The sequence below is a fragment of the Protomyctophum bolini genome, assembly GCF_963924005.1.
Source record: "Protomyctophum bolini genome assembly, chromosome: 15".
In the NCBI taxonomy this organism is placed as follows: Eukaryota; Metazoa; Chordata; class Actinopteri; order Myctophiformes; family Myctophidae; genus Protomyctophum; species Protomyctophum bolini.
In genome coordinates, this window is record NC_137876.1 from 14697155 (window position 1) to 14720735 (window position 23581).

General features: G+C 45.9%; 1 protein-coding gene across 4 annotated transcripts in view; it reads right to left on the reverse strand.

The window, feature by feature from the left end:
* Positions 1-23581, reverse strand: part of LOC308329041 (palmitoyltransferase ZDHHC14-like) — an 84345-nt gene that overhangs the window by 20585 nt on the left and 40179 nt on the right. For all 4 annotated transcript variants that reach the window (XM_080783202.1, XM_080783203.1, XM_080783204.1 and 1 more), the window contains exons 3-4: positions 21475-21635; positions 2479-2634 (exon numbers count right to left, since the gene is read on the reverse strand). In XM_080783202.1, the coding sequence (XP_080639328.1) occupies positions 2479-2634; positions 21475-21635 (317 nt within the window). The remainder of the gene's footprint in view (positions 1-2478; positions 2635-21474; positions 21636-23581) is intronic.

Here is a 23581-nt window from a genome sequence, read left to right on the forward strand (position 1 = left end):
CCAGAACTGAGGCTTGACATCCATGTGTGTGCAACAAGCACCCGGCTTCTTCCTGTGCATCAGAAGGGATAATGTGGGCCCGGACGGCTGGCGTAGACGTCTGGGCACCTAGGCTGCTGATCCAGCCTGACAGCATGTTCCAGTCTCCATCCAGACCAACTTTGCTGCGTGTCTCTCCCCATTTCCTATCAGACTACTTAACAGTTAACACTATCAAATTAAGGCAGAAAAAGCCCCGAAAGTACGTGAATAGAATAACGGTCGGTACAACAACCTAATCAAACCCGGTCACATCTGGTGACCTCGGAACGGTCGGACTCTTTCAAATGCTCAATTCTGGCCCTATCGCAGCGTTCAGCAGGGCGACTCTCGTGGCTCAAGTCTGTTTCAGACGCCACATCTCAACTTCACGTTCTACGGGGAGGGAAAACAGGGTCTGATCGTCTCTATGGGGGCATATCTTTTCAAATGGGGGTTCGGAGGTTGATGCGTCAATTGGGGAGTCCTTGACATGAAGGCGTTTGAGAACCACTGCTGTCAAGTGCATGCATACACATCCAGACTTTCGCTAACATGGAATTAAGCAAAATAAAATCTCACGACTGAAAAAAGTTGCTAGGCCCACGTCCTACATTTGTACCATACCTAGAGAACAGGACATGTGTACCATACCTAGAGAACAGGACATGTGTACCACTACCTAGAGAACAGGACATGTGTACCATACCTAGAGAACAGGACATGTGTACCATACCTAGAGAACAGGACATGTGTACCATACCTAGAGAACAGGACATGTGTACCACTACCTAGAGAACAGGACATGTGTACCATACCTAGAGAACAGGACATGTGTACCATACCTAGAGAACAGGACATGTGTACCACTACCTAGAGAACAGGACATGTGTACCACTACCTAGAGAACAGGACATGTGTACCATACCTAGAGAACAGGACATGTGTACCATACCTAGAGAACAGGACATGTGTACCACTACCTAGAGAACAGGACATGTGTACCACTACCTAGAGAACAGGACATGTGTACCATACCTAGAGAACAGGACATGTGTACCACTACCTAGAGAACAGGACATATGTACCATACCTAGAGAACAGGACATGTGTACCATACCTAGAGAACAGGACATGTGTACCACTACCTAGAGAACAGGACATGTGTACCATACCTAGAGAACAGGACATGTGTACCACTACCTAGAGAACAGGACATATGTACCATACCTAGAGAACAGGACATGTGTACCATACCTAGAGAACAGGACATGTGTACCATACCTAGAGAACAGGACATGTGTACTAGGCCTGTCAAAAAAAATCGATTCGAGTTAGAATCGCGATTCTAATGCTGTCCGATTCAGAATCGATTCTCATTTTCCAAAAATCGATTAAAAAAAAAAAAAAAAAACCCATTTTTTTTTTTTTTTTTTTTACAAATGTACCTGTGCATGCAATGCATTATGGCCTGGGTTTCTGCATAGTGCATTTACTACCAGCTAAGCTAAGCCTGCCAATTGTATTTATTTTACACCTGTTTTAATACTAATGTATTGTTCTGGTATTGAGTGAGAAGAGATTTTGTAACTTTTGTACTGGTTCAAATTTGTGCAAGCTAAATACATGAGACATGTTCTTACTCTTGGATTTAACCTTTGTGTGTTTAAATCATTCAGTTGATAAAACCTTTACAATTATACAAGCTTTTTACTAAATGTACTCTGCTTTCATGCCAGAATACTGGAGTAGATCATGCTAAAATTCTATTTAATTGTTTTTAATAAAATAAAATAAACTGCTTTAGAATCGAAAAAAATCTTTTTTGAATCGAGAATCGGAAAAATCGAAAAGATCGTTTTTGAATCGAATCGTCACCCCAAGAATCGGAATCGAATCGAATCGTGGGACACCTAAAGATTCGCAGCCCTATGTACCACTACCTAGAGAACAGGACATATGTACCACTACCTAGAGAACAGGACATGTGTACCATACCTAGAGAACAGGACATGTGTACCATACCTAGAGAACAGGACATGTGTACCATACCTAGAGAACAGGACATGTGTACCACTACCTAGAGAACAGGACATATGTACCACTACCTAGAGAACAGGACATGACATGTTATTTGTTTAACAGCGTGACATGAGCCACCACACCGTGTGTCACACACACTTATCACAATATGTAAAATTATGTTTTTGGTAACCATACAGCTAACCAGTTGAAGAAATTGCAGATTGAAGTGTGAACGATTGCAGTTATGAACCATCTGAGATCATTAGGATTTTCTGTAAGACCATAGGCCATCTACAAGCTTGTACGTACATGGCCTATTCTTGGTGCAGGTCACACTTCTATAGAAGACATGCTGACTTCTATGGAATCCAAATGACTGGAATCAGTCGTGGCGACTGAGAACTTTCAATCCATGCGCTAAGTAGAGCCACTCACCCACACAGTTGTCACAGAGGCTGCAGTGTGAGGCGCGCGGCGGCCTGAAGATCTTACAGGTGAAGCAGTACTTGAGCTTGACCGTCTGCCCGTTGATGAGGATCTCCCTAGTCCTCGGTGGAGGGCGGTACCCCGAAGAGGAGCCGTTGGCCACATCTGAGAGAGAGAGAGAGGAGAGGAGACAGTTAAAACCAAACCAGTTCAGACACACAACACATCCTAGAGAGAGAGAGAGAGAGAGAGAGGAGAGAAGACAGTTAAAACCAAACCAGTTCAGTCACACAACAGATCTGAGAGAGAGAGAGAGAGAGAGAGAGAGAGAGAGAGAGAGAGAGAGAGAGAGAGAGAGAGAACAGTTAAAACCAAACCACATGGAACAGTCACATTTGTAGAGAAGGAATGGCAGCTTCCATATAAATTATATAACAGATCAATCTACCATACTGGGCAAATACATGCATGAATGAATCACTAATTCACTATATGTCTGTTATGATCTGATCAATTGTGACATTATTTTTGCCCAGAAGTGAGTACGTACTCACTTCTGGGCAAAATAATTGCGTCTGTGCACACCCCCCCACCCCCACACAACTCACCAACCCCCCCCCCCCCCCCCCCCCACACACACACACACACACACACACACACACACACACACACACACACAATTCAATTCAAAGGGCTTTATTGGCATGAGAAAACATACGTTTACATTGCCAAAGCAGAAAGAACAATACAACAATACAGCAATACAATCAAAACAAAAATGATGTACATTTGAAGGTCAGAATCTTCAATAGATCAAATTCTATGTACCAAGATCACTCGATGCAGGTATAGTGCAGGAATATACACAATGATTAGTCTTTAGGGTGGTTGTGTTCCATTTGATATCCTTCTCCTATCACAGCAACTCACAAATATTGCTGCTGTGTTTGCACATTGTTGTACTTCGCCCAGCAGATATGGGAGTTTTTTGTCATTGGTCATGTTTTCAAAATCTCTGTGTGTGGTTGTAATCTGTGGGAAGTATGTGTCTCTGATGTCTTGGCACAATGGACAGATGGTTAGGAAGTGTAGCTCGGTTTCCACTTCATTTTGTGTGCTCACTATATAACTATATAACTATAACAGAGTCCAGTATTTTAAGCCAGGTTTTAATTGGGATGTCTATTTTTATGTTTCTTTTGATGGCATAGAATGCCCTTCTTGCCTTGTCTCTCAGGTCCTTTACAGCTTGGTTGTAGTTCCCTGTGCTGCTGATGTTTAGGCCAAGGTAGGTATAGTCTTTTGTTTGTTCTAGTGGGATTGTACACACACACACACACACACACACACACACACACACCATCGGCGGTCACTCGTATCCGAGTATGACTGTCCTCCTTATTGGTCCTTGTGGGTCGTCAGGTGGCGATGGAGGCCGATTCTGGACCCGATTATTCTGGTGCAGTGTGGACAGGGGAATGTAGTGGTGGGTTTGGGTTGGACCGGTTTATTGGATGGTTTATTGGATGCTCTCTCCTTCCTGAGTCTGCGCTTGTCCTGTGCAGCGTGGCGGAGGTCGTCATCATATTTTGCGGCACCCTCACGGACAAGGTTTCTCCAGGTCGTCCTGTCTGTTGCCTTGTCTTCCCAAGCTTTGAGGTCAATGTGGCACTTCTTTAAGTTTGTTTTAATGTTGTCCTTATACCTCTTCTTTTGACCTCCCGGGGCCCGTTTCCCTTTAACAAGCTGTGAGTACAGGACTTGTTTTGGGAGGCGAGAGTCAGGCATGCGGACAACATGGCCAGTCCATCTGAGCTGGTTTTGGGCAATGGTGGCAGTGATGGTGTGAAAGTTTGCCTCCTCCAGGACGCTGGTGTTGGTGCGCCGATCCTCCCAGCTTATCCTGAGGATTTTCCGGAGACACCTCTGATGGTACGTCTCAAGTGCCTTTATGTGCCTGCTGTATGTGGTCCAGGCTTCTGACCCATACAGAAGGGTGGGGAGAACCACAGCTTTGTATACCAAGATTTTGGTCTTTGGTTGGAGGTCGCGGTTCTCACTCTCTTCCTTAGCCTTGAGAAGGAGCCACTGGCACAACTGAGGCGATGTTGTATTTCATCATCGATGACAGCTTTTGAGGATAGGAGGCTGCCGAGGTATGGGAAGTGGTCCACATTTTCCAGTGTGATGTTGTCGATGGAGATGTTGGGGGGTAGGACTGGTGTACTGCTGTTTGGTGGTGGTTGGTGGAGGATTTGGGTCTTTTTTATATTTATGGCCAGACCAAGCTGTTGGTATGCTTTCGCAAAGGCGGATAAGATGGACTGTAGGTCCTCTTCTGAGAGGGCTACAAGGGCGTTGTCATCCGCATACTGCAGCTCCATGATTGATATGGTGGTGGTTTGACCTTTAGCCCTGAAACGGTTGATGTTGAGGAGTTGACCGTCAGTCCTGTACATGATGTCGACTCCCTGGGGCAGATGCATGCTTGTGAGATGGAGGATAGCAGCAATAAAGATTGAGAATAGTGTTGGAGCGATGACACATCCCTGTTTGACTCCTGTGTCGACCCGAAAGGGTTCAGTTTCGTCTCCACTGCCGCTAAGTACTGTGGCTGACATGTTATCATGCAACAGTCTCAGTACCCGGACAAACTTTTCTGGGCAGCCAATCTTTGCCAGAACCAGCCAGAGGGCTTGGCGGTTCACTGAGTCAAAGGCTTTGGTGAGGTCTATGAAGGCCATGTATAGTGCTAGATTTTGTTCCCGGCATTTTTCTTGCAGTTGGCGAATAGTGAAAATCATGTCAGTAGTGCCTCTGTTTGGGCGAAATCCACTCTGAGACTCAGGAAGGATGTTTTCTGACAGGGGAGTGAGTCTGTTGGCCAGCACGCGAGCTAGGGCCTTCCCTATGGTGGAAAGGAGAGAAATGCCACGGTAGTTACCGCAGTCTGCCTTGTCTCCCTTCTTAAAGATGGAGACAATTAAGGCATCCCTAAGCTGTACAGGGATTTCTTCTTCTTCCCAGATTTTATGAAGCAGGGCATGGATGTGCTTAAGAAGGTCGGGTCCTCCTTTCTTTAGGACTTCTGCTGGGATGCCGTCGGGTCCAGCAGCCTTGTTGTTTCTCATGTTCTTAATCGCATCCATCACCTCATCCAGGCTGGGTGGTTCTCCCATGCTTTCAACAAAGGGTTTTTGGGGGAGTCGCTCAAGAGCCTCCATCTCAGGAATAGTATCCCTGTTTAAGAGGTCCTTATAGTGCTCTTTCCACCTGTTTGCTATTGCCTCATTGTCCTTCAGAAGCAAGAGCCCATCTTTTGAGCGAAGGGGGGTTAGGCAGCGGTGTCTGGGACCATATACTGCTCTTGTGGCATCAAAGAATCCTCTTGTATCCCCAGAGTCGGCAAGCTGCTGGATTTCCAGAGCCTTCTTTGTCCACCACTGGTTCTTCAGTTTCCTAACTTGCGTTTGGACGGCTGCCTTCGCTTTAGCATGGGCTTCTCTTTTCACCTTGCAGTGGATGTTATTTTGCCAGGTGATGAAAGTTTTCCGCTTGAAGTCAATGAGTTGCTGAATCTCTGTGTCATTCTCATCATACCAGTCTTGATGTCTCCGCTTTTTGTGACCAAGGATGTTTTTGCAGGAGTTCATGATGGCAGTGGACAGTATGCCCCAGTGTGTCTCAGTATCCTCCGGGTACTGTTGGGGCAAAGCTGTGCTAAGAGCATCCTGCAGCTGTTGTTGGTAGGTGGTGTCACCCAACAAGTCGATGTTAAGCTTTGGCCGGCACTGTCCTTTCTGCACCCTTCTTTTCCGCATTAAGCGAATAGACATGATGGAGCGAATGAGGCGATGGTCAGTCCAGCAGTCGTCTGCACTGGTCATTGCTCTGGTGTTAAGGACATCGCGGTGGTCTTTGGAGCGGACAATTACATAGTCGATGAGATGCCATAGTTTGGAGCGAGGATGCATCCATGATGTTTTGAACTTGGTTTTCTGACGGAAAAGTGTGTTGGTGATGACCAGGTTGTGCTCTGAGCACTTGGTTAACAGTAGTATGCCATTGGAGTTTGTGTTTCCAACTCCTTCTCTCCCCAACGTGCCCCTCCATAGGTGGTGGTTTCGTCCCACTCTGGCATTGAAATCTCCAAGAAGGATTAACTTGTCCTCCTTGGGAACTTCAGATAGAATTTTGTCCAGGTCAGCATAGAAGGCCTCCTTTACTTCATCCTGTGCATCAAGCGTTGGTGCGTAGGCACTAATAACGGTGGCCATCTGACTACTGGCAAGCATCAGACGTATGGTCATTAGGCGCTCGTTGATGCCCACAGGGAGTTCATGGAGGTGGTTAATGAGGCAGTTCTTGATAGCGAAACCCACACCATGGATTCGTGGCTCATTTGCAGGCTTCCCTTTCCAAAAGAAAGTATATCCGCCCTTTTCCTCCTTTAGCTGCCCTTCATCAGCCAGGCGGGTCTCGGAGAGTGCTGCAATATCAATCTGGAACTTCCTTAGCTCTCTGGAGACGATAGCAGTTCTTCTTTCAGGTCGATCACTGGCTTGGTTGTCCGTGAGGGTCCGCACATTCCAGGCTCCAATACGTAATTTTTTAATTTTTTGTTTCTGACCGCGTAATGGTGGTCCCTCTGGATGCGGTATTCCAGACAGGATATTGTGAGGCAGGCTATGTTTAGGGTACCTTTTCTAACCCCTTCCCCTACTGGGGTGAGCAGAGTGGACCCTGAATAGGGCTGCTCAGTCATGGGTGCCACTGCCGAAAAGCTCTATCTGCCTCAAGTCCTTGAGCTTAGCGACTGAACTAAACACCCATCGCCTGTGTGCCAGGTTGTGGCTAGGGACTGCCGGACTTCACTGTCCTGCCCCCGTTACCACTTCCTGGGCGCCACAGGTCTTTTCTTAATGTCCAGAGTGTAGAATGGAGGGGTTCCTTTTCAGGAGGACGCCTGCGCGTGATGTCTTTTTACGTGGGGAGACTGATGCGCCTGCAGCCACCACACGGTCCTTGACAGAGAGGGGCCTGAATCCAATGGCATGGAGTCCATGACGACTGGAGACCACCCTCTGTTGCAGCCTTCATCCGCCTTCAGTGCCGTTGTGACTTACAGTGTCATCCTCCGCCACTTCCGCCGTTGGGGACTTTGTTTGGATCGCACTTTGTCTGGAACCTCCCCCTCGACCTTACCGCCATGGGTGACCCTACCAGGAGCAAAAATAAGCTCCCGACGGCATCGCTCTTAGGTTCATTGGAACACGCAAGGTTCTCCACCACGGCAAGGTGGCGATCCATGGAGAACGTGCTACTTTTGTCCAGCAGCACGACTCGAGTAAACAACCCTACATTCAGATTGAATGCACGCAGGGTCACATGCCTGTTTTAAACACCTGACCATTTCTGAACAGAGTGCATCCTTGAAAAGATCATAATCGTCATAATAATAAGATCATAAAAGCGGAAACCTCATTATGTCCAAAACTGTCATTTTTCAGGATTCCAATTAAAAAGCATCGAAAGTAGTGTCGCGTCACACCATGTTGCGAGCTTGTGAATCTGCTACTATTGCTGCTGTAGTATGATCAAGTAGGGCGTCAATTTACGAAAAAACACAAAGTTAAAGGCATATTCGGTGATTTCACTTAATTTAACCCCTGGGGTCAATAAACCTTAGGTTTCGTTTTTGCCTTCATCCAATCAGGATAGAGAGGGGGCCTTCTGCCAATCATGATCGAGCGGGCCTTGGTCTGCGTGCTGTTGGCCTGTTGCGTGTCCTCCCACTATAGTGCGTGCATGTGCACATCTTGTTACCGGGGCAGACCGGGGGGTTTTCCAAATCACCCAAATCACTGAATGTTCCTTTACACTACGTAGATAAGAGGTTTCTGCCCGACAGCAACAATAACCTCTCCCCCGTGACAAAAAAAGGAAGAACATCATGAATTTCTATTTCAAACGCTAACACAAAAGCTCTTGTAACCATCAAAAGAACAAAATGGTAGTTACTGTATGCGGTGGCTTCTAGCGGAGATGACAGGCTCTTAAACAGAGGGAGAAATGATAGTGATTTTCACTACCATGAAAAGGTATTAACAACCTGTCTCCTATTATAGCAGCGCTCTCGCTTCGAGGGCTCTCACGCACCTGTGGGTGTTGGGCGAGAGTACTGCGCACACGTGTTTCTTTCAGTGGTGCAAGAAGTACTCAGCAATACCACAATGTAAAAACACTCTGTTACAAGTAAATGTTCAGTAATAGCCAACCTATTTTATAGGTTGGCTATTTTATAGGGCTGAAGTGATTAATGTACATTTGTTGCGACGTTAGGTCGCAGATTACTCACAGTGCATTTTAACAGTGAGCGAGCATCGGGCGACGCATCACCTAATCGCCCGCTATTGGGCGATTAGATACAAATCGCCCGATAGCGATATCAAGATACAAATGAATTATTTGTATATTTTCGGGGGACGTTCCCCCGCCCACATTTCGACTATCGGCCGTTCACCTGCTATTAGTCTCCGGTTCCCATAGACAATGCACTTCCGGAAGAAGGAGCCGGCCAGCAACTCTACATCTGACCTCAAACCCTGAAATGACCCTCACATGCCCAGCAGTCTGCCATAACCAATGGCAGCAGACTTATGACGGCAGAAGCGTGTAGCTTCTTGTGTCGAGTATTTTAAGTATATTTTCCTAGTCTGAGATGTAGTGGAGTAGAAGTTAAAGTATTGAAAATTTGGAACACACAGTTTTTTTCCCTCACATGTGTGTGTGTCTGAGAGAGTCAGAGAGAGAAATAGAGAGAGACCCATGATGTGGGTGGTTGACATTTCTACTGTAAAAGAGACTAAGAGTGAGTTGTGTTATACGGAATTAAGCGGTGCCTAACCGATCCAATGACTGGCCGCGTGTGTATGTCTGTCTGTATATTCGGAGTACGAACATCTTCAATACCGCTGGGTGACCTAAAGTGGCACTGTTGAGCAGCCTAAAAGGGCCATTCACACTGAGCACTATAACTATAACTGCAGCCAGCCAGCGGTGTTGTTGAGCAGTCTATTCTGCACAGTTCTCTCTTTCTTTTACGCCCGGAGCACAGGGCTAAGAAACCTACCGGAGCAGTGATAGGCAGCACAGGGCTAAGAAACCTACCGGAGCAGTGATAGGCAGCACAGGGCTAAGAAACCTACCGGAGCAGTGATAGGCAGCACAGGGCTAAGAAACCTACCGGAGCAGTGATAGGCAGCACAGGGCTAAGAAACCTACCGGAGCAGTGATAGGCAGCACAGGGCTAAGAAACCTACCGGAGCAGTGATAGGCAGCACAGGGCTAAGAAACCTACCGGAGCAGTGATAGGCAGCACAGGGCTAAGAAACCTACCGGAGCTGGAGCAGTGATAGGCAGCACAGGGCTAAGAAACTACCGTGGAGCAGTGATAGGCAGCACAGGGCTAAGAAACCTACCAGAGCAGTGATAGGCAGCACAGGGCTAAGAAACTACCGTGGAGCAGTGATAGGCAGCACAGGGCTAAGAAACCTACTGTGTAGACTAGAGGAAAAAAAGGAGCAAAGGACCAAGTATAGAACCCTGAGTCGCCGGTTCGAATCCCAGCTCCAACTACATGTCAAAGGGTCCTTGGGCAAGATACTGAATGGCACATTGCCTCCAATGAGTCGGTCGGTGTGAGCTTGCCACCAATGGTATGTAAATGTGGGAAGTGAGGACGCTGCCGTCGACTGTTCGCCGCTTCACCTCCCAATGTATGAATGAATGAACCATTGTAAAGCGTTTGAGCACTTGGAAAATAACTATAAAAAATGCAATTCATTAAAAATGTGCTATCAGTGCCGGAAGTGCTTCAAAATAGGAGCTCTGGGTGGCCGGGGTTGTCTCAGCGCTTTTACTCTGAAAGCCATGACCCGGAAACAATCTACTAAAAAAAGTTGACTTTACATTGCGATCATTTAAATTTATACGATATATGATCCAAAAAGCATTCATATTTTGCGGGAGAGACGGATGAGGAGCAGAAATGAAGCGCCAGTACATCGATCCGTTCATAACCACGGAGAGCGCCCTGGATTAGGAGATACGAGTCATTCTTTCTGCCGCGCTAACATGTAAGTCAACGGTAAGCTAATATGAGCCCAGAGCGGCAGCCGAAAGGATGCGCTAGGACGTCCACAGACGTCTAAAGCTCAGCTCGGTTTGAATCCTTATGACGGCCTGAGGCGTCCTACGTACAGAATGTGTTCAAAGTGATTAATGGCGCAAAGGTGTTGGTCATGGACAGTCCGGGTACAGTATGATTAGGACATTTTCACAATCAACGGTTCAGAGAGTCTGTGGCAGTTTTTGCTTCTGCTAAGTTCCAGGAAATTCTCAGAATAGCCACAGCCACACATAACTGTAACCCCACTCAAAATAAGTCCTCTTTGAAACATGACATCTATTACAGAAGACACAACATACACAATACAGGACCAGAAACATCCGAGCATCTCTACATCCATAGCGTGCTACCACATCACGATGTGATCGTCTGAACAACACACTTAACGGACGATAACCCATTGTGAAGATATGGAAATGATGAAGACGTACAGCTGGAAGATTCCACTGACAGCAGAGATAAACGTACACTTCACTCCCACTGAAAACGCTCTGCGAATAAGAGACTCAGACAAAAACAAACCATTAAATCTGATGACAGGCTGCTATATCTCACTCGACTCCCTACTTATATTATCTCCACACGTCTAGAAATCTAAGGACATCAACTCTGCATTCGCTAACTTTTACTCAATGCTTTAACACAGTGGCTCACACTTTTAACAGCTCTACATCCGGCGGAGTACCCCACCTCAGGGGAAAAAACATATTCTTAAATTTAGCATACAGTACAGCGAGGGTTAGTGAAGGCTATCAGCTCATGCAACGTTGCGTGCGTGCGTGTGTGTGTGTGTGTGTGTGTGTGTGTGTGTGTGCGCACGCTTGCGTGTGTGCGTGAGCGCATATGCGAGAGAGAGACAGAGGAAGCGAAACGACAAGACAATCAGAGTGCATGAGATGACGCAAGAGAATACTTATTACTTACGTTACAACACAACTACTCATTCATTGTCAGGGGGGAAATATAATGAAGAGATCTCACAACTAGCTGATTAAAGTTAAAAGGTTTTTTTGCATAGCATTGGCAGCACACAAATGGAACAAAATAATTGTAATTAAAAAAATGTACCACTTAAACCCCAGCATCCTCATTTGGGGTGTCCTTCCTTGGGATGAAAAGGTTTGAGAACCATTCAGATATCAATGGTCAGAATGACACAACCGATGGAACAGGGCCAGGGTGAGGACAGTGTGATGATCAGGTGTTGGAACAGAGTGAAGGAAGCAGGTGAGGACAGATTTATTGGGTGAAGAAGCAGAAGAGAGAGAGAGGGGGGGGGGAGTGAGAGTGAGAGACTAGGTAAAACATGAAAATATAAGATAGATGTATGTGTACAACAAGACGGTGCATGATCACGTACACATGCTGTCAGTTTGGGGTCAATCCAGGCCACTGAAAGTCATTACTCAACAACTGGTGGTTTTCCTGGTCCTCTGCTTTTTAGTCAACTCCCCTCTCTGTAACACTGACAACTTTATTGTTATTACTGTCTAACATCTACCCCTAGGGTAGGTACTAGGTACCCTCACAAAAAACATGCAATAATCCTGGAGGGGAAAGGAACTGGTCGTAATAACGTGTTCCTTCCATGCGCTACATCTGGCCGGGGAAACTCCCCCTGTCAGGTGAAAAGAAGCAGCTTGGAATGTGTTGCAAAATCGTGGGATACTTTTTTAAAGAAATAACATCCAGAACTACATCACTGTGTAACACTGACAACTATATTACCATTCTAATATTCAGATCTACATCACTCTCTGTAACACTGACAACTACTGCTAGAGTGCCATCATCTTTGCTGCTGCCATCTCTGCATCTCTCTCATCTCCATCGCACTAAAGGAAGGGAGTGCTGTAATTATTATTACTCGATTTGTTTTTTACGTAAAAATCTCAAAGACACACCCGAGTTCACAGCAAAAATAAGTAACCAATATACAACTCAGAGATCTCTCTCTCACTTTATGAGACATTTTATTTTCCTTCAGGACATACCCTACAATTTATATTGATCCAATGCAAATTTTCCCACATTTTATATATGTGGGATTTTTCTTCAGTGCACAAAGGACAGACAAGCAATATGAGAGACACGGAACTAGGCCTTCTTCAGGCAAAGTGCATTTGTAAAGGTATCTTTTTTTTCCATACTCAAATCTTTGCTTAGTCGCTGTCGCTGGGGGCCAAATACATTGACATGAGAAAGTCTGAGAACCACCGCTACATAGAAAACATAGAAACGGGCATTTGTGGAATCGGTCTTAATGGGTAAACCACCCTGCATCAGACTGAGGGCCACAGACTGAGAGGCTTCTTCCCATGTTAATACCACAACCATATGTTCTCATTAATTGAGCAGCAGGGCACCGATTAATCAAAATATACGCTGGCTGATGGAGAGGAGTTTTAACAACCCCCCGCATGCACTTTGTGCTCGTTTATAGTGCACACCACTAGATTACCCCCGAGTTATACTTTGTTTTGCACTGTCACAAAAACAGCAATCTGGGAACCAGCTTTTGTGTAGAAACCCTAACCATACTAACAACAACACTACAGGGCAGTGGTGCTCACTGCTGACACATTACAAAAACAGCAGATCTGCAAGCTTGAAGACACTGGCACGGGTTTTTGGTGGGGGTCACTCTTAAGTGGGCTGCCCATCCAATTTCATACCAGAATGTTAACATCCAACGTAAGTAGGCTGGCAAAGGTCTTCAAAACAGTTTCACATCAAATTTGTACCGTCATTTATTTATTGTTTGTTTTTCTTTGGGGGCTGTGTAAGATCATGCATGTCCCTTGACACTAACATCCCTTTGCCAAAATATAAGTGGTAGGTGTGACTGACTTGAGGGATGATTGTAAAACCTGCAGGTACATTTTTACAGAGACATGAGAGAACTGCCCCGTCAGTGAGCGTGGCAGACAGCCATTGTATATCCATCCATCTTCGTCTTGCAGCTCACATTCTCCAACCTTTTGTTTTCTCTTTTGTCAGCATTTTATCCCCTCCCCCCCTCTCTCTCCATTCGGACAATATCTCTCGTTCTCCCCCACTGACACACTTTTGACTAATGCATAACAACACAAAGGAGACGTGCTGAGCTGCATGTCTGCAGACAGAATGCAGTGCTCTAGTCTAGACCACTGCTGCATGTCTGCAGACAGAATGCAGTGCTGCATGTCTGCAGACAGAATGCAGTGCTCTAGTCTAGACCACTGCTGCATGTCTGCAGACAGAATGCAGTGCTGCATGTCTGCAGACAGAATGCAGTGCTCTAGTCTAGACCACTGCTGCATGTCTGCAGACAGAATGCAGTGCTGCATGTCTGCAGACAGAATGCAGTGCTCTAGTCTAGACCACTGCTGCATGTCTGCAGACAGAATGCAGTGCTGCATGTCTGCAGACAGAATGCAGTGCTGCATGTCTGCAGACATAATGCAGTGCTGCATGTCTGCAGACAGAATGCAGTGCTCTAGTCTAGACCACTGCTGCATGTCTGCAGACAGAATGCAGTGCTGCATGTCTGCAGACAGAATGCAGTGCTCTAGTCTAGACCACTGCTGCATGTCTGCAGACAGAATGCAGTGCTGCATGTCTGCAGACAGAATGCAGTGCTCTAGTCTAGACCACTGCTGCATGTCTGCAGACAGAATGCAGTGCTGCATGTCTGCAGACAGAATGCAGTGCTGCATGTCTGCAGACAGAATGCAGTGCTGCATGTCTGCAGACAGAATGCAGTGCTCTAGTCTAGACCACTGCTGCATGTCTGCAGACAGAATGCAGTGCTGCATGTCTGCAGACAGAATGCAGTGCTCTAGTCTAGACCACTGCTGCATGTCTGCAGACAGAATGCAGTGCTGCATGTCTCCAGGCAGAATGCAGTGCTGCATGTCTGCAGACAGAATGCAGTGCTGCATGTCTGCAGACAGAATGCAGTGCTGCATGTCTGCAGACAGAATGCAGTGCTGCATGTCTGCAGACAGAATGCAGTGCTGCATGTCTGCAGACATAATGCAGTGCTGCATGTCTGCAGACAGAATGCAGTGCTGCATGTCTGCAGACATAATGCAGTGCTGCATGTCTGCAGACAGAATGCAGTGCTGCATGTCTGCAGACAGAATGCAGTGCTGCATGTCTGCAGACAGAATGCAGTGCTGCATGTCTGCAGACAGAATGCAGTGCTGCATGTCTCCAGGCAGAATGCAGTGCTGCATGTCTGCAGACAGAATGCAGTGCTGCATGTCTCCAGGCAGAATGCAGAGCTCTAGTCTAGACCACTGCTTCCCAAACACTGGGTCGGGAGCTATTTGTGGGTCGTGGGCACATTTTTATTTGTTTCATGAATTAAAAACAAATTGACTCATTTATTTCAGTAATGTCATGAAGAAATTAAATAAAAATGTAAAAATGACATAAATTAGAAAGCAAATGTTTAAGTAGTAGTGAAAATAGCCGCGACACGTTCACTAGTTTGGGTGCCGGGAAGTTTGGGAAACACGGTGTTCAGACAGACTCTCTCAGGGCAACCTATCTCCTCCACAAATTGAGCCTGTTAAAGAGATGAGATGAGGAAGAAGACGTCATCTTCCGTGTTATATTTTAGATTTTTTTAAATGCCCTGTATAGCTTTTCGAAATATCCTTTCAGCGGCTAGCTATTGCTAGGCTTTGACTAATTCGTTTTCAGTAGGAATTATTTAAAGTAAACAACAGAAAGTGGGGAAATTAACGGCCGTATTTACTGAGAACTTGAGTGAGCCATTTCAAATGTTACTGGCTTTCAAAGTCACACAGACTCTGGAGGCAAGGTCACACATTTTAGACATAACAATTACAATTGTGTTTTTGATGCTACTGTAAGTTGGGTGCACATGCATAATGTTTTGTTGATGCCTTGATTTGACTGTGTACAGCACTTTGGTCAATCTCGATTGGTTTAAATGTGGTCTATAAATAAAGCTTGATTTGATTTGACAGTGGCATAATTCAAGAGGCTGCTGCTAGTCCTCTTTTTAATCAATCAAAGCAAACCACATCCTTCTCGTTTTCCTGTTTGCCTGTCTATAGTGCCCGTGTCTGTCCACTGTCCATGACTGGCACTGTGCCTGGACACACAGACATTACTGTTGAGCCTGGTATATACTCCATCCAACATCCAACTATGAAATAAGTTCGGGCAGGGTAGGCATGGGCACTAACTGGTTCGGTCAGATAACTCACAAAGCGCATGTGTGTGTAAACTCTCGAGTGTATTCTGCCTGAACTAACCTCGCAGGCTACGTATCATTCATTCAGAACTTTGGGTGGGTCTCTCAGAACCTTCTTCAGACACTCTTGCACTCTGAAGAACTTTCAGAAAGACACTGGCATTGAAGAAACACTATAGTGGTTCTCGAAACATTTTAATGTCAATTGAATGATCATCAAATTGATTGCATTTAAATTTTGTCCGTGGACACCACATTTGAAAATATTTTATGACACAGACCCCGATATGAGAAAATTAAATCTTCCCATATGTGGATCTGTGTCATATTTTGTAAAATGTGTAAATATCTTTCGAAAATGCAAGCTCAGATCGGCTAATCTTTGAATAGACAAAAAAAACTAATAAGAATTAAGTGTTTTAACTGCTTCTTTTTCTGCCCCCCTCAAGGACCTCTGCGTGTCCCTAGACACCACTTTGACAACGAGTGGGCTATAAGGCCACAGTTAGTATTTGGAGATAATTAAGTGCTGATGATGAGATATTGTCAAAAGACAGAACCCGAGACAGACAGACAGACAGACACACAGCAACTGGAATCGGATAGATATCACACACACACTAGTGCTGCCAACGAATATTCCATATTCAAATGAATATTCGAATGTAAAAAATAAAATAATTATCGAATATTTTAAATTAAAGGTAGAGTAAGTGATTTCACTTAATTCAAATATTGTTTTGTTGTGATAATCCTCTCTACTATAGAGTGTGCTGACCATATAAGGAGTTCCTCCCTGTCCCCAGTTAACCCCTGGGGGTCAAAAAACCTTAGGTTTCATTTTTGACTCTCTATCCTGATTGGACGAAGGCTTAGGTCCCACAGCCAAAAACGAAACCTTTTTTAAGTGAAATCACTTACTCTACCTTTAAGATTTGAATTAAAAAAAAAACAATAAAATTGCTGTGTGAGTTCTGGCGAGACTCTGTGCCACGTAAACTAAAACATTATACAAAAATATTCAGATAATTATGAATCATTCATTTGATCTCACAAGACTAAAGAGAGCGCATTACTCAGCACCAACCTCGGGCCATACAGAACCGGGCCATATACTGTAGATAAAGCCTCAGAACCCAACCTCACAGACTACTGCGCCAGTGCACCTATGGACTAAAGTTAGATATATTTGGAGATATATAGCCCATGGCGTATAAACCTTAAATGTCACCGCGTCCTTTCTCTCTATATCCATGTGGCCTCCACCACCCCCCCTGGGGGTTCGGCCGCCAGCCTCTGGTGGAGGAAGCAAAGCGGCCTGCCTTGTCTGCCCTGACATTCAGCCAGCCGGGCGGCAACAACCCCCAGTGGGTTTAACGCTCCAGCGAGTCTTCTGGTTTGTGGCGTGTGTCGAGATGCATGGATGGATGGATGGATGGATGGATGGATGGATGCCCTGCCTGCATGGTGCTCTGAGCAGGCAGAGGCAGACACGTCAGGAATGACACCCAGAGAGGAAATAAACTCACTTTCCATTTCCAGCTGCAACCCTCTCATGAACGTACAGCGCTACACTCTTTTTATTGTCATCGTTGTTGGGCAGAAACCTCCTGTCTCCATGTTTTGGACATTTAACATTTTCTATTAATATTTTTTATTTTGTTGTTGTAAATTAGCACCCTACTTGAGTATCAAAAGAAGCAGATGAAACTTGAAACGCAGCACAAAGCGACACACTTTGAGTCATTGTGTTTGCTGGCTGTGTGTGTGGTGTTTTGGTAAACAGATCAATGTACTGCCACAGCAGTGAAACCTGAGCTCTGGAGCACTTTGAGTCAATGACAACATCATAACATATTCATGATGACACTGATTATCATTTAAACCGCTTATCCACACAGATGATAATACACTGACTGATTATGGTTTATGTGTTTGTTCCGACGTACTAACAGTCCTAGTCATGAGTCCGACTCCCTACCCAAAACCCAACCCTAAACCGAACATCACAGGAAGCCACAGGTTTTAGTTTTAAAACTAACCCGTGGTTAGTTTTAACCTGCTGCCACAGGTTAGTTTTAACCTGCCACGGGTTAGTTTTAACCTGCTGCCACAGGTTAGTTTTAAACTGCCACAGGTTAGTTTTAACCTGCTGCCACGGGTTAGTTTTAACCTGCTGCCACAGGTTAGTTTTAACCTGCTGCCACGGGTTAGTTTTAACCTGCTGCCACGGGTTAGTTTTAACCTGCTGCCACGGGTTAGTTTTAACCTGCTGCCACGGGTTAGTTTTAACCTGCTGCCACGGGTTAGTTTTAACCTGCTGCCACGGGTTAGTTTTAACCTGCTGCCACAGGTTAGTTTTAACCTGCCGCCACAGGTTAGTTTTAACCTGCTGCCACAGGTTAGTTTTAACCTGCTGCCACAGGTTAGTTTTAACCTGCTGCCACAGGTTAGTTTTAACCTGCTGCCACAGGTTAGTTTTAACCTGCTGCCACGGGTTAGTTTTAACCTGCTGCCACGGGTTAGTTTTAACCTGCTGCCACGGGTTAGTTTTAACCTGCTGCCACGGGTTAGTTTTAACCTGCTGCCACAGGTTAGTTTTAACCTGCTGCCACAGGTTAGTTTTAACCTGCTGCCACGGGTTAGTTTTAACCTGCTGCCACGGGTTAGTTTTAACCTGCTGCCACAGGTTAGTTTTAACCTGCTGCCACAGGTTAGTTTTAACCTGCCACGGGTTAGTTTTAACCTGCTGCCACAGGTTAGTTTTAAACTGCCACAGGTTCGTTTTAACCTGCTGCCACAGGTTCGTTTTAACCTGCTGCCACAGGTTCGTTTTAACCTGCTGCCACAGGTTAGTTTTAACCTGCTGCCACGGGTTAGTTTTAACCTGCCACGGGTTAGTTTTAATCTGCTGCCACGGGTTAGTTTTAACCTGCTGCCACAGGTTAGTTTTAACCTGCTGCCACGGGTTAGTTTTAACCTGCTGCCACGGGTTAGTTTTAACCTGCTGCCACAGGTTCGTTTTAACCTGCTGCCACAGGTTCGTTTTAACCTGCTGCCACGGGTTAGTTTTAACCTGCTGCCACGGGTTAGTTTTAACCTGCTGCCACGGGTTAGTTTTAACCTGCTGCCACGGGTTAGTTTTAACCTGCTGCCACGGGTTAGTTTTAACCTGCTGCCACGGGTTAGTTTTAACCTGCTGCCACAGGTTAGTTTTAACCTGCCACGGGTTAGTTTTAACCTGCTGCCACAGGTTAGTTTTAACCTGCTGCCACAGGTTAGTTTTAAACTGCCACAGGTTCGTTTTAACCTGCTGCCACAGGTTCGTTTTAACCTGCTGCCACAGGTTAGTTTTAACCTGCTGCCACAGGTTAGTTTTAACCTGCTGCCACGGGTTAGTTTTAACCTGCCACGGGTTAGTTTTAACCTGCTGCCACGGGTTAGTTTTAACCTGCTGCCACGGGTTAGTTTTAACCTGCTGCCACAGGTTAGTTTTAACACACACACACACACACACACACACACACACACACACACACACACACACACACACACACACACACACACACACACACACACACACACACACACACACACACACACACACACACACACACACACACACACACACTTATTTCCTTCAGTCCCAAACTCCTACTTAGCCATGAGCTTCAAGTTAGGATGTTGCACCAGCTGCAACAGACTACAAAATTCCTGCAATTCAATTCAAGCCACGAATCTTTGCTTGTATCCGTCTCTTTTTCTGTCTCACCTTCTCTCTCTCTCTCTGTCTGTTTAGTGTGCACGCACATGCACACGCACACACACACACAGCATATTATTTCCTTCAGTCCCGAACTCCTCCAAGTGTTTACTTAGCCATGAGTACCCTGAGTCAATAATATGCCTTTATTTAGTCATTCTGTCGCACAGCAGCCCTGTCCCTGAGACCTATACAACACACACACACCCCCACACACACACACACACACACACACACACACATCAAAGCGAGTTGTGTTTTCTTTCCCCCCGCCAAAGGCAGCCATTTTTAATGTTGTTCCAAATTCTTGGAAGGGCCATAATAAGCCTGCTGGTCTGGTCCACCAGTCCACAGGGCAGAGAGGCACGGCAGAGCAGAGCTACTGGAGAACGGGGAGGATAACTCAGACTTGTATCAGCCTCGCTGCAGACAGGCTCGGCTCTTGGAATTTTCCCACCGACCGTACCGAACAGCGGTCCTGATGCCAGTCTGCTTGGACAGACAGACGGACCACTGGTCCTCTAAGTGGGGTCCAGGGGGTCCCTCTGCTTGGACAGACAGACGGACCACTGGTCCTCTAAGTGGGGTCCAGGGGGTCCCTCTGCTTGGACAGACAGACGGACCACTGGTCCTCTAAGTGGGGTCCAGGGGGTCCCTCTGCTTGGACAGACAGATGGACCACTGGTCCTCTAAGTGGGGTCCAGGGGTCCCTCTGCTTGGACAGACAGACGGACCACTGGTCCTCTAAGTGGGGTCCAGGGGGTCCCTCTGCTTGGACAGACAGACGGACCACTGGTCCTCTAAGTGGGGTCCAGGGGGTCCCTCTGCTTGGACATTTCCAAGTCTGCAAAGTGTTCTAAATCGTTCCAAACAATCACTTTCTGATCGGAGCTCTCTCTCTGTTCTGCCTGCCCTGCCTCCTCCCACAGCTGTTAAGTCTCCTAAAGAGATTAATTAAGACAGCCCACAGTTTGTTTAACGAGTCCCCGCTAGCCCTGCGGCATGGAAAAGAGTAACATCATTGGGAAATGCGCGCTTCGCATTCCAAAAATAAAACAACTTTGAAATACTATTGAGGGCATGTGGGCATGTTTCTTCTCACCAGCGTTTTCCAAACTAACCCTTCACTTGTTGAGTCATTGACACATCAAAATAAGACAAATTGATATGCTTCTTTATTATACGATTAATCAAAATAGTAACAGATAGCTTAATCTCTCAGAACAAAAGTTAGAACATAGTTGTAGCCCTACTGTTTTTCCCACAAGCATCACCTCAAGTTGCTTTTTAAGTGTGGAACTGCCTCCATATAAGCTATAGCACACCCAGCACACATTCCACAGCCAGCCTGCCTGGGATTAGTGCCATGCAGAGAGGCTTATGCTGAAACAGATATAGTGTAGTGGAGGAGAGACGCATGGAGAGAGAGAGAGAGAGAGAGAGAGAGAGAGAGAGAGCGAGAGAGAGATGCTCTGATATGGAAAAGGAAGGAGAAACTTTTAATGTTATCTCTTACTTACAGCCTGGTCTGGAAAGAGAGAGACACACACAGATAAGTTTGTGTGTGTGTGTGTGTGTGTGTGTGTGTGTGTGTGTGTGTGTGTGTGTGCGTGCGTGTGAGAGTGAGAGAGAGAAAGAGAGAAAGCTAAAGGAAAAATAATAAATGAAAAAAAGAAAATCAATAGGCCCACTGGCCCAGGAACGGAGAACCACTGTGGTTTGAATAGGTGTGTGAGAGAGAACACAATGATACAAAGCCCTTCTTTGCCACCACTCAAAAACATCACTTCCAATCCAAAGTCATTTTGAAAAAGATGAAATCCACAAAAAAAGGTTTACCTATCTGCCTCTCCAGGTCGGCGGCCTCGTCCGGGGAGGCTCGGGGCAACACCCCCGGGTCGCTGAAACTGGTTCTCAGCAAGGTGCCCAGAACAAACAGGAACAACACGCCACCGATCACCGGGATGGCCGGGGTCAACTGGAGAGCCAGGTACGGACAGCTGTGGGAGGAGGAAGAGGACATGTAGTCAGGAGGATAGTGTGATTTGTATAACACATTTTCAGTCTTCTACAGGTTATGAAAGTACAGAATGTATGCTTTCAAATGGTGTGTTATACATTGCAATAAACCGTCTCTGTCCTTTCTCTATACGGAGCCGGACACATGTCTGTCCACATGTCCTCAAAGTGGACACATGCCTGTTCACATGTCCTCAAAGTGGACACATGTCTGTCCACATGTCCTCAAAGTGGACACATGTCTGTCCACATGTCCTCAAAGTGGACACATGTCTGTTCACATGTCCTCAAAGTGGACACATGTCTGTCCACATGTCCTCAAAGTGGACACATGCCTGTTCACATGTCCTCAAAGTGGACACATGTCTGTTCACATGTCCTCAAAGTGGACACATGTCTGTTCACATGTCCTCAAAGTGGACACATGTCTGTCCACATGTCCTCAAAGTGGACACATGCCTGTTCACATGTCCTCAAAGTGGACACATGCCTGTTCACATGTCCTCAAAGTGGACACATGCCTGTCCACATGTCCTCAAAGTGGACACATGCCTGTTCACATGTACTCAAAGTGGACACATGCCTGTTCACATGTCCTCAAAGTGGACACATGTCTGTCCACATGTCCTCAAAGTGGACACATGCCTGTTCACATGTACTCAAAGTGGACACATGCCTGTTCACATGTCCTCAAAGTGGACACATGCCTGTCCACATGTCCTCAAAGTGGACACATGCCTGTTCACATGTCCTCAAAGTGGACACATGTCTGTCCACATGTCCTCAAAGTGGACACATGCCTGTTCACATGTCCTCAAAGTGGACACATGTCTGTCCACATGTCCTCAAAGTGGACACATGCCTGTTCACATGTACTCAAAGTGGACACATGCCTGTTCACATGTCCTCCAAGTGGACACATGTCTGTTCACATGTCCTCAAAGTGGACACATGTCTGTTCACATGTACTCAAAGTGGACACATGCCTGTTCACATGTCGTCAAAGTGGACACATGCCTGTCCACATGTCCTCCAAGTGGAGTAAAGGAAACCACTGCTGGAAGCAAGCCAACAACATTTAATTTAGGAAGTGACCTACTACTGTGTGACCACTAATTAATGGTCAGTAGTCATTCTAAATCCCTTATAAGTCCGACTCCACCACACGCACACACAAGTGTGCGCATGCACACCTGCGCATGGACACGCACACACACACACACACACACACACACACACACACACACGCTTCCATCAGGCTTTTACTAGGCATCCTAATCTGATCTAATGAGAGATAATTCAGCGTAATCCTATTAAATGTGTGATCACGTACAGGTGGTTATTACAGTAATCACATTTAGCCTGATTTCGGGGGGGGGGGGGTGACAAGCAGACAGAGACAGAGAAGCTGCCGTCCTGTCATCACATGAACATGTGGAACCCGTGTGTTGCTTTTGTTTTTTTGTGGGGGGTAATTTTCCCATCTCTCTTGTACATACAGTATATCGTTTGTATTGGTATTGTATTATTGTGTTAATTTTGTTAATGAATTGAATTACATAGGACCACAATAGTCCTCCTTTTTTGTGTTAGTTTTTTTTTAGCTTCAAGGTTCAAATCGGATTAGCAAATTATTACATAATCGCCTAATGACAATTTGCATAATCGTCAAAAAATCATGATAATCGGCATTCGCCGTGTTGGAAAACATTAAACAAGTAGTGGAAATAGCAGATCTACAAGCTCTCACAACATGTTGCGATGTGACGTGTCAAAATGATATCCATTAACAATCGAGCGGACAGCACTCTATGGAATGCTCCCTAAATATCCTCTTTCATCACAGTGGACCATCTGATGCTGTGCACACATTAATACCAGTGCGTCTGCTGCACTGAGGCTCAATGATATGGAATGGAGGGGAGGG